The sequence below is a fragment of the Trichoderma breve genome, chromosome 5 (assembly GCF_028502605.1).
Source record: "Trichoderma breve strain T069 chromosome 5, whole genome shotgun sequence".
Taxonomy (NCBI): Eukaryota; Fungi; Ascomycota; class Sordariomycetes; order Hypocreales; family Hypocreaceae; genus Trichoderma; species Trichoderma breve.
In genome coordinates this window covers 1,250,785-1,262,710 of record NC_079236.1, presented here as the reverse complement: position 1 = coordinate 1,262,710, position 11,926 = coordinate 1,250,785, and the positions used below count along the sequence as shown (strand labels likewise).

At 51.1% G+C, this 11,926-nt stretch overlaps 3 protein-coding genes across 3 annotated transcripts; 1 reads left to right on the top strand and 2 right to left on the bottom strand.

Annotated features, from left to right (window-relative positions):
• Positions 1–322: 322 nt before the first annotated feature.
• On the bottom strand, positions 323–757 carry T069G_08092 (uncharacterized protein; the record flags this gene model as incomplete). Its single annotated transcript, XM_056175302.1, has 1 exon — positions 323–757. One exon carries the CDS (start codon positions 755–757, stop codon positions 323–325), a length of 435 nt encoding a protein of 144 aa, XP_056026251.1.
• Positions 758–3,924: 3,167 nt separating this feature from the next.
• On the bottom strand, positions 3,925–4,791 carry T069G_08091 (glutamine amidotransferase class-I domain-containing protein; the record flags this gene model as incomplete). The annotated part of the gene is made up of 2 exons (XM_056175301.1): positions 3,925–4,215; positions 4,285–4,791. The coding sequence occupies 2 exons, from the start codon at positions 4,789–4,791 to the stop codon at positions 3,925–3,927; spliced, it is 798 nt and encodes a 265-aa protein (XP_056026250.1).
• A 4,968-nt stretch (positions 4,792–9,759) lies between these two features.
• Positions 9,760–11,376, top strand: T069G_08090 (uncharacterized protein; the record flags this gene model as incomplete). The annotated part of the gene is made up of 3 exons (XM_056175300.1): positions 9,760–9,934; positions 10,010–11,021; positions 11,079–11,376. 3 exons carry the CDS (start codon positions 9,760–9,762, stop codon positions 11,374–11,376), a joined length of 1,485 nt encoding a protein of 494 aa, XP_056026249.1.
• Positions 11,377–11,926: the final 550 nt, after the last annotated feature.

Sequence of the window (11,926 nt, the reverse complement as noted above, 5' to 3'; positions counted from 1 at the left end):
CAGATTAGTTTCTAATAAGGGACTTTACATGCAACCCAATTCCATCACATCATATACATGGTCTTTATCAATTTACCAGTACATGTCACAAGGTTCAGCGAAAATATCATTTGTAAACAGCGTAATATTTACACAAATCCTCAATGGAGACCATTTATAGATTTGCTTTCATATCAACATCTGCCCTCCCACGCAGGATCATATATATACAAAAATCTCCAGCTGAGAGGGCTCAAAAGTCATAAATATGTACATCAGAAAGAGAGTAGAAATATGTACAGGTCGCAGTCTACTCAACCGCAGGCCACCACCATCAAATCCCTTAGTTGTTAATGACGTAGCTGAAGCCAGGAATGATGCTGCCATCGTTGTCGTGTCCACCAAAGGCCTCCCACAGATCAAGGGTCATGTCAATGGAGTTGGTGTTGCTGAGGTTGCGGTCCGCAATAGCAGCTTGGCGAGTAACGCCGTTTCGGGTGAGGGTGATGATCTTGGCACAGAGAGTGTTGTGCTGAGCAGAGCCGAACTGGTCGAAGATGTTGGCGGGCATGGCAACCAGGGGCATGTCGTCGGGGACCTGGCCGACGAAGTAGGTGGTGAGGCCGCAAGCACCAAATTGGTTGAGAAGGTTGCGAGCGGGAGCTGGGTCTCCGAACATGAAGATGGAGCCGTTGGTGTTTGTGCCAGAGACGGTTGCGGGAGCAGCCGAGGCGGTGGCAGCCAGCACGGAGGCGGCGATGGCAAGGGAGAACTGCATTTTGATTGTAGTGAAGCTTGAAATTTTGTCTTGAGATGAGTGGTGAGATGAATTGATGAACTGTGCCAGACCACTGCTTTATATACTTGTTTCAATGCCTCCTAAGCTGTGTTTCTAATCCATATAATCAAATATTTCTCGGCTCGTATGCCCCAAGCAACTACAACTCTACCCCAGCCACGTGTAACCGTTGCATCTGCCATTAGCTTTGAAAGCACGGGCATGCCGATGTCTTTCTCATGCTTTCAAAGGACATGGATAGATCGAACAGCGCCCTGGATCTTGGAGCTTCTGCTTTGGTGTCTAGCGCTTAGAGCAGTTCGCACAAAGCGGGCTTTCATCGAATCCATTTACCTATCCAGATTGCCTAAATTAGAAGTTGAGTGCTCCGCTTATTTTTAGCTGGTATGATGATCTACATCAGCTGATTCTAGGGGAAGTCAACTTTTCGCTGCCTGTCAACGGAGAATAAAACTTTTGACGTGACTCGCCTAATTAAATGCCGGCATATGGGAGATACAAGCCTTTCAACGGGGAGCATGGTCAACTAGCACAGACAACAAAGCTACGAGGTCTCTGAGTAACTAACAAGATGCAATACGGGCAATGACCGATGATGCTCACTTTTAGGATTCGTTCAATCTTGGCAAACAACTACCGCGCGTTTCGATTCCAGGCAAGCAATGGATCTAAGACAGGGGTAGCTAGTAAGCACCAGGGGTAAAACAGCTCAACCCATGCCTGCATAGGGCAGGAGGCAAGGTTGCGTGACATTGAACGCATGAAACAAATCTTTCACTGTAAGGTACAGGTACGCGTCAACATTGAGTTTGCTTCTGTCTGTCTGTGCGTGCTTACCTAGGTGTAGCGACTGTCATTTTGTTAGTATTGTGGCTTCTGATCGAGATCTTTAGCATGGGCATTAGTCGATAGGAGTATAGTGTAATACGATTCACTCATGCTAGAGAAAGTAACGTATGAGATCTTGGCGATGAAAACAACCGTTGACTATCCACTTGGTTGCGAGCTTAAGGGCTTCTCGGCACTCGCGGATTGTCCGAGTTTACATGTACTAGCCGTTTGTTCAAGGATACGTGAAGCATCGTGGACCTAGCCTCAAACAGCATCAAAGAAGCACCACTTGCTGCAGCACATCGCATTTCTGAACCTAATGTGGCAAGTTTCTTACTTACTGCTCAAATTCTTGCTGTTTCATTCATTAAACTACAGGTGTCTCTTGTCTCTTACCATTGGCAGCCACAGCCGCTTCCGCTCCCCTCTCATTCTTTACCTATCTAGGTATGTGTACCTTGATGTCTGTATTTGTTCCAACCAACAACCTACAAGTGATTCCTCATGCCAATACATCATCTCCACTACCAGTGGCAAATCGTTTGGTAATAAAGAAAGCGACCTGCTCATTTCAGCGGCTTACCCCGACTAGAGTTTGCTGTCAAGGTGGCTGTGTGAAGACTTCCGCCCCGAGGAACTGGAAAGCCGAACAGACCCCTGCCATTGTTGCTGCCTATGGGAAGAGAGCGATGTGACCATTGATGAAGGTGGCCGGATATCGCTCTTTTCAGGCATTGATGGAGTGCTCCAATCTACTTTCTCACCACATCATTGACGAGGTAGTATACTTGGATAAGACAGTCGAAATCCCTAGCAGCGAAATCCCGAACCGTGTTTGAAGTAATCGACTCACCATATAGGGCAGCTAGAATGCTTCATACTTTGTAAGCTTGTAGTTACATCATGTAATAGTGTGAGACGACGCGTCCTCTGTGGCCAGACGTAAAGAAGGAGGAGGAGGATGACTTTTGCCTCAATAGAAGAATGAGAGTCAGCCTAGAGCAGTAGGCAATATCATAACCGGGACAATATGGACTTTGGATGTGGTGGGATTATTGAGCCGGCTTATATTGTTTTGGTTTCACGTATCATATGTTTACATATCGCTTCAATTGAGTGAGTTCGACGTAGATTACCAGACGACGATTCTGTATTCCTATATACTTTACAAGAAAGCAATAGAGATTAGTACTCTAACTTCACAAATCGATGTAAATACTCTCTATCTAACCAAATTCTATAAGCTTATAACGAGAGAGATTGGAGCATTTAGGCCCTCTGCAATGTAGCGAAAGCACTTTCCCCGAGCGCATCCCAAGTAGCCCGAGCCAAGAGCTGATGATTTACCCTAGAGCTGGATTGAACAGACCAATTTTTCACAAAGTTCAGCTGTAAATAAAATCAACATGGCAAAATTAATGCATCTAAGCCTTGGGAGAACTGACAATCATCATTAGAGCGCCCCCGTTAGTAGATTAGACTCGAGGTAGTTCCGAACAAGTTTGAACTAGTAGTGCTTAACTGTAACTCAAGTAGTAGTCCTCCTTACATCACCGCGAAAAGAAACTAATGCCATTGTCATTTTTATTCTTTCTATATGACCATTCTTTTTTCTTTCTTTACTGGCACAGTGGTGTTATAGGAATTGACGAGTTCAGCGCACGTTTTGCATTGCTTGGTGGCTGCGGTGGTGCAGAATTCGCATGTGACTGCAGTTGCAACTGCAACACCAAATCTGATCTTGTCGGAAGCGGCCGTAGCGGTGTAGATCACCTCCGATCGGCCCTCGATATTCGTCATAAGGCAAGACTCAAATCTTGGTCTAGCACAGTATTCAGCAATATTTGTTGTTGTGTGATCAAATGCGCTTTGAAACGATCAGCATCTCAAACTCTCAGTCCCCAAGGCAAAATCTGGGGGTCAGAATGCGTCATGTCACCACCTCAATCATCATTCGCCGAGTCCCAACCCCCAAATGGCGGATGCATGTTTCAGTTTATGCTCTCTGTGCGAGGTTACTGCGACTCTGCGTTAGAATATGCAACCCAAGGCAAGCACCGCATGGAAACTTCCGGGGATGGACGTGAACGTATGAATGGGATTTTAGCCAACTCCCACTGCAGGTGAGAGCTCACCGCACTTTGGCAAATGTGATTCGTCTATAATCGGAAGTAGGAATGCATAAAAGAGTATTTGTACATAAAAAAAGTGTGCCAGCCTTGACTCCTACTGCTAATATGGGCACGAGGCAGTCGAATCAGCGCTTGCATAGTGTGCCTCTATTCCACCTCAGCTATCGTGTCTTGTCAGGATGCTTAACCGCTCCTCATGAAGTTGAGAAACGCCTTTGCGATGGTAACGCCGTCGTGTTCGATGGGCGTACGTTTCATGCCGTCCTCGAACATATCGTCTGAGAAGATACCAGCCTTGTGTCGGTTGGTGAGGACCTCGGTCACAATGTCACCCGTAAACTCGGGGTGGCCTTGGACGGAGATGTAACGACCAGGGCTGTACATGGCCTGGACTGGGCACATGTCGTTTCCGCCGAGGGGAACGGAACCCTTGGGAAATTCTAGAACAACGTCGCGATGCATCTGATGAATCCGCTGCAAGAAAGGTGCGTGTTAGCGCAAGCAATAAGTACAACCTAGTGAAAGCAGCGACAGGGAGCTCACCATCTTGTCAAGCTGGAAAATGGCCTTGCCCTTGTCGGTCAAGTCAACCTCGGTGACGGCAACCTCCCAGCCCTTATCACTCCTGCCGAGCCGCGCACCCATGGCCCTGCCAATGATTTGGTGGCCAAAGCACACGCCCACGACTCTGATGCGACCGGTGTCGATGGCCTGCCTTGCATACTCCACCAGCTTTAGGATCCAGGGGTCATCCTCATATGCCGTGTGACGCGAGCCAGTAATTAGAACGGCGTCGACATCGTCCAGCGGCGGGTACGACTGCATGTCTTCCACAATGTTGTGCGCCGTGATTGTGGCCACGTCGGAGAGCTGCCGTGGCGGAACCATGGATTCCGCCGCCGCCGTCAACAGAGCAGTGAAGACTCCGCGGTAACCACCATATTTGGCGTTTGTGATGGGCTGCGGCGTGTCGGCCTCGAGGATGAGCAGCCGGAGAGGCTGGGGGGAGCCGGATGCGGGCCCGGAGCCGGAGATGGCATCGGCCGTCATCTTCGGGGGCAAGCTTGGACGGACCGGGGCGGAGATGTTCGCTTAGAGCCAGAGCCAGTGGCAGAGCAGAGAGTCTGGACTCGAGGGGGAAGAAGCGTTTATTGGAGGGCAGAGTTGGGCGATGGAGATGCGTCAAGCCAGAGCGACAAAGCTGACGGCAAAACGGATGAAGGAGATACGAGGAGGGGTCCAGGCTAACTAGCATCCGGACCGCGATAATGGCTTGGGCCTTGGGTTTCCGAATCGTGGAGCATCGTGGAGCATCGTGGAGTATCGCGGCCGATAGCGGGGAGTTTGCAAAGAGAGACAGCGATTAGACGGTGTAGGGGTTCGGAGGTGGCGGCCAGGGGGGAATATTATTCCGGAGGTAGAGGCGAATCGGATCTCGAGATTGAAGCCTGGTACCTGAAAATAGCGTTGCAGAGGCTCACAGACCGGCCAATGGAAGCTTGTCGCGTGTTTGAGTGGACGTCGAGTATGTACGGTGATACTAGCTTGTAAGAGGCCCGCATGAGCCATGAAGCATGAAGCAAGGAGCAGGAGCACGAGGGAGCACGAGAGAGCACGAGGGCGCGGAACCAAGGTGACACAAGCACTAACACCAGCACCATCAGCATGTGAGTGAGGGAACAAGGCAATGCGGCTATCCGAAAGGCGGCATATCATGTCTGGGCGGTACATACAGCAAGGTAAGGTAAGGTAGTACATACATACGAGCACATGCTACGAGTCAACAGCGTCGGTGTCTGGCAGTGTTGAGCAGCACTCCATGTCCGTCCAGGTTCTCGGAGCCGCCATCGATGCTGCTTCCCGTCGTTGTAGCCCCTGTACTGTATGAGAGCTCCGTAATCGAGGAAACGTTGAATCCAATAGTCAGTCCACAGTGAATGATGGAATGAATGAATGGTTCCGTTCCGTGTTCTAGAAGCAAACCGTCAGTTGCAGTGCTAAATTTGGAGACGGGCGATTGGATGGACTATCACACGATTACACGGACTCGTGGGAGGTACTCGTACTTGTGCTGTCCCATCGTTTCCTCCCTTTTCCCTGCTCTCGTTTCCCCCATCTCATGTACGTGTACCTGCACTTTGTTGCCTCACCTGTGACATCACTGACCGAGGCCCAAAGCTGCTATCGATAACCATCGGGCATGGCAGCAGCAATTGATACCTGGGAAGCTGCAACCTCCATGCACTGCATATTGTTCAATCTCCTGATTCTGTCGCCTGCATCTTCTCTTTTCCTCTCCTCACTTCTCACTTCTCTGCGTGTCTCGTACAATTAATTATTACCACTCCATCTCGCTACCGGTCGTGTACACATGGCAGGCGAAATCCAAGTCCTCTGCCGTCCTCGGTCTCTAAAACGACTCGACAGACGGCATTATCGCGAGGTCATCTGTCTTCCCCCTCCCTGCAGTGCAACATGTAATTATGCGGGGTGCGTGTGTGGTTGGACTCTGAAAGCCATGTCCCCCACATGAGCTCTATCAGAAACGGCTGATGGCAGACGACTTATGCTTGATCCATTTGGTGGCAAATCGCGGTGAAAAAGAAGAGGCAAAAAAAGAAGCTTGCCGTACATGCCGCAACATGAATCCAAAAGCCATGACAGACCTCGGTATGCCTTTACGAGAGCGTCACGCGGTGGCCAATTTCTATGCTCTGGTGCTGCTGTCGATATTCACAGCGAGAATGCTCCATACTATTGCCTGGAAGGATTGGACGAAAAGCGCAGAGCCTGGCGGGCTAAAGGCCAAGCCGTCGCATCGTCTGCCGGCCAGCTCGTGTCCAAGGCACGACTCGCAAGTGGCGTGAAATGGACGAATGGGTGGCCGACACACACCACGCTGGCACCACAGGCTATTGATGCAACTCTCGTCGCTCTTATCGAGCCAACTGGATATTCACCTGGATAATGTCTTCGTCGTCGCTGGTGGCGGCGGGCTGGCAGCTGGACGTATCCGAGCCCTTCATGCCGTTACATTTCGCTCTTGTACGATAATCAATGGGGGGAAATCAGCATTGGGAATGCCTGCATTGGCTCCTGTGCAGCTCAATCAACTGATTCTTGCGCAAAATGACGGGCGAATGAGGCCGGCAGAGGATAAAAGCAACCGCGCAGCATCGCAGATTTTTTGCAAGCTTGTGATAGGCAAGGCTGAGGGCCTGATTACTGCTCAGCATCAGGAAAAGCCAATTGCCCATTGCCATTGGTGATTATTTCGCGATATAGAATGCTACCCTGATGGATGCTCATTTTTTCTCTCATCTTCTTCCCGAGCAGGCAGGCCAATGACACGGTGCCTCGTCAGGTCAAAGAATTATGCAGCCGCAAATGCATGCATCTAGACCACAGTGCAAAATGCAAATCGAAATCTGCATTGTTGGGCCTCGTGCGTGTCATCCGCCAGTGATGAATGAGGACGAGACAACAAACACCACACGGGGACGAATAATGCACATGTCCCAAGCCAAGCCAAGGGTGCTTGCTATTTTCCGAGAGACACGCTCAAGCGAGCGAGTGGCCTGGCAGTCTTTGCCTGAAGTTGGGCAGCCATGGCGGCCCCATCGATCGTACCGATGCGGATTTGCTGTTCGCTCAATCCATCTAGCTGCAGCCACAAACTGCTGATGTGTCAACGGCAAGCTTCTTATCCTTTGGGCTCTCGTCCAATCAGCCTGCCAGCGCATTTCGGCAGCAGCCAGCCTAGGTTTAGAGCGCCGCTCCGGCGGTGACTTGTTCACTCTGGTGCCACCCAAGCGCCCACTGGCAGATCCAGCGCCAAGCACCAGGTGTCCAGGGGAACAGGTCTCTGTCATCACGAGAGAGAGAGCGCGAGCTTGGGAGAGGGGACAAGGAGACAGAGGCGGGCGCTGGCTAGCCATAGTGCCGACTATCAGTGTACAGTACTCGTACCATGTATACGCAGCAGTGCTATTTTCAGTGAGGCGGCGCTCCCGGTACCGAGAGGCTGGCAAGGACGTGTGACTCTCTTGGGGCGCTCTCTCGTGCGCTGTTGCGCGTACTGTACTTGTACGAGTAGAGCCTGGTGTCTCAGACAGGGCCAGGGACTGTTGGCTTACAGCTGGGACCACTATCATGGCCTTGTCAAGTCGACGATGACTGCACCGATCCTCCAGGTGATGATGAATCTTTGGGCTTTGCACATGGTCATTCAGCGGCCATATGGGGTTTGCCGACGGTGAGAGCCCAAGATTTGCGCAGTACATGGCCGAAAGCGAGGAGAGCATCTTGCGACTTCTCCTTTGTTTCTTCGCCAATTTCATCATCTGCGCAGACGACTAGCGTTATGGGACAGGTGAGAGTTACGAGCTGGTAGCTGAAGTCCTCTCCATCTCCATCTCCATCGTGGTCGGTTGCTCGCCACGTAGCAGAGCGGGAAGCCAACCGGGGGTTACAGGTATTGTTACTCGCGAACCGGGCACTATCGGAAACGACAAGCAGCAAAATGCTACAGGGACATCGGGCGAGCAAGCCAAGGCCAAAGGAGAAATGGCATGGGAATAAACCATTAAAAAATGCAGAATAAATGAAACAGCATGGATAAAATTTTATTTCTCGGCATAGCATATCGCTGCTGACGCCTTGCATACATGATACTGCTGCTACAAGCCTACAACCAACACTGGCGGAGCACTATGGTGTCATCGATCTCATATGTGTCAGAACGCTGTGGACGCATCTCAGGGTGGTGGGCTCTGAGAGGTCCTAGAAAGCGCCGCGGCAACAGGGATGGACATCGCGGACGAAGCAAAACTGATTTACCCCAACCACAGGCTCCATCTCTTTTTTTACGATGCGCCGAAACAGCTCCTCGGGCTATTCTTTGTACGGCATGTAAGAGGGGAAACATGCACTCAACTCGGTCTTTGATGCAGATGTGCCATGTCCGGACGGTCCTTGGGGATGTTGGTTTTCCAGGAGTTGCAGGTCTCTGAGTGCCCAAGACCCAAGGCTCTAAGCTCCTGCATCGTGCAGCCGCGGCCGCCATTGGACACTGGAGCGAAAAGAGAAGCCTAGAGGTCGACTTACAGAGGAGGGGGATCCATCGATATGCGCGAGCTAGGGTCTGCCATTAGAGCGTTGAACACGCGGCTGTCGACTTTGCGGCTGCGGCCCATTGCGCTGGCGTCCCCTTCACTGCCCAGGCCCCTTCTTGGGCCCGTTGCCCACGAATTGGAGCCTCTGTTTGGAGTGAAAATTCTGCTCTTCTCCTTGCTGGTGCTTGACCAAGCGCACACTCCCCCGTATTTTGCCAGCAAGCCGGTATTGGGCCACTCGCCTTACACACAGCCCCCGGCGGGCCTTTGGACTCTACCCGGTTCACACGCCCCTGTCCCATTAACCACCTCCATGTTTTGTTCCCTCCTCTGGGCTTGCATGCCTTGCTGTATCTCTCATTTGGCCCAAAGGCCTGCATGCCGAACACAGTAAAGAGTCGAGAGTGGCTTGCCGCCTAATAGATCCGCTAGAATGCACGAGTGACTGGCGCATCCGAAGTGTGAGATGACATAACGGAGGGGGTCGAGTCTTTGCACATATATCACACCACGGGTGCGATCATGATCTTACGCTTGGAAGACTCTCGACTCTATAGCTCGATATAGCACTTTTACTTTGACCAAAACACACGCATTCTGCACTCTAATGACGTCCCTTGCCGTCTACATTCCGAAAACTCGATAGAGCTTGCAGCTTATGTGCACAATTGCATGATTGGGTCGCCGTCGCATTTGTCATTAGTTTGTGCTCTTGATATAAACCGACACCGACTCTCACCAAGGACAAGACCCCAATTCACTAACACCTACACCTACCTCTGTCTTATATAACACATCAACAACTACAACCACTTTACAACAGACAAAGACACTTTGATAACAGCCTTTATCAATTCTCAATCCAGCTACTTCAAAACCCTTTATCGCTCAACACCTAACAGCAATGGCCGTCCCTTCAAGGCGACAGGCTCGCGCGGCGTCAAGGGCTAGCAGGACCACGGCCTCTAGCATGGCTCGTAGTAGGAATTCCACAACAGCTTCAAGCCGCTACTATGCGTCAAGTCGTCAACACGATCAGACTTCCAGCTACGTGTCTGGTTCCTACTACGACGACTCTCGTCACTCATCGAGGGATACCTGGGAGCGCGATACTTGGGAAGACCTGCCCCAATCCATCGTTGACACTGGCTCAGACTCGTCTTCATCCGTCTACACATACGACTCTGCCTACTCAGACGACAGGTCTTCAGAGTCTCACCACGACTCGGACAGTGACAAGAAGGATGCCGAGGGAGACAACTGCGCCGTATCGGGTATTCCTCCTTCTACACTGCCTCCATACAACTGCATGCCAGTGCCCGAGATCTCAGTCCGATCTTCAGATCCCGAGACGTTTGCGCATCTCTTTCCGTCAATGGACCGTCTGACCATCCGACATGACGATCGAACCGCCGATGGTAACATGAACCTCCGCGTCGACGCCATTGTGCCGGATAACTCATCCCGTCGCCGCCGTGCTGTTGCCATCCAGCTCTTCCACCTGCGTATGCATGATCTTGCCAAGCGAGAATTCTCCCTGCGACGATACTGCCGCGACTCTGGCCGCGAGGTTTGCAACTCCAAGGGTGCCAATCCCCTCCTTGAGCGACCAGCAACCTCTTCCTCATCCTCGCTCTCACGCTCCGTCACCAGTGCCCTGCGCTCGGTCAAGACCTCATTCCGCCGATCCAGCGGCGCCTCTGCTGAAAAGGCTGCCGCCATGGCTACTACTCCCAACCCTCGTCGTCCTTCAATCGGCAGCAACAACTCTTGGGGCTGCGGTGGTTCCATCTACTCTGAGGATGTGGCTGGTTCCGACTCGGACGAGCCCAAGCTCCCCTCGGCCCGACCCATCCCGCTCAACACGCTCAAGCTGGAGTTCAGCAACTACGCCCGCGTGGACATTGTGCGTCGCCCAGGCAAGCAGTACGACTTTCAGTGGTGGGGACACACCTACGCCTGGCGCCGTGTTATGGACAAGGCGCTTGGAAAGGCCGCGTTCCATCTGATTCGCGACAAGGAGACGGAGCCTGTGGCGGTTATTACGCCGGAAGGCCGGGCCCCAAACCAGGTCGAGGCTGACCAGGCTGCGGGCAACTGGATTCCCCCGTGCTACATGTGGATCAACGACAGCTCTATCATTGAGGCTCTTACTGACGTAGCTGAGTAAGTTATTGCCCTCCTACTGCATACACATCTTCCTGTTTCTAACCTGGTTTCTAGTGTCATCATCGCTACCGGCCTCATTGCTGTCGTTGACGACTCCATTCTCAGCCGCTGGCCTCCGGCTAAGAAGGCTGGTACTTACACCCGTCCTGTTACCCCAGCTCGGCCTCACACTGCTCCTGGAGCGACTGCCACAACCACCACCACCGCTCCTTCTACCGCTGTTGTGAGCAAAAACATCACTGTTTCGGTCCCGCAGCCCCGAACAAAGGCTCTTGTTCACGGCCTATTGAACAAGGCCCATGCGCTTGGCCCCCTGCGAAACCTCAGGGGACACACTGTCCTTGCTTATTAAAGCGTACCATTACATACTACATCGACAGATTTTTCATAAACACTATCAACACAGAAACAGACACAGACACAGACACATCGCATTCTATAAAAACACAACGAACTCTACACAACTCAGAAAATCTTGAATAACACGACAAACACACATAAACTCAAACCACAATATCACAATCTCATGAAACACGACTTACGAAACACTATAGAATAAAGCGATGGGACGCACTCATCCGTCCAGTCTCTACCTCACACTCATTTGACCTTTCATTTGTCTTGCATTTTCCTTTGTATAACACATCACGACCGGAAAGATAAAAGGATTTTTTTTATGAACATGTCATGACATTAGCGAGCGTCTGCTTTTTTTTTTTTTTTTTTTTTGGAATTTGAAATTGGAATCTGAGGTGACTTTTTGAACATGAAGCGCAACCTTCATGACGACGAGCGAGAGAACAAAAAAAGGGATTTGCATAATTTGCATGGGAAAGGGATATATAACGGGATACATTTACATACATATATACATTGCTGGCGCTTGGGAACATTTTTGCTTT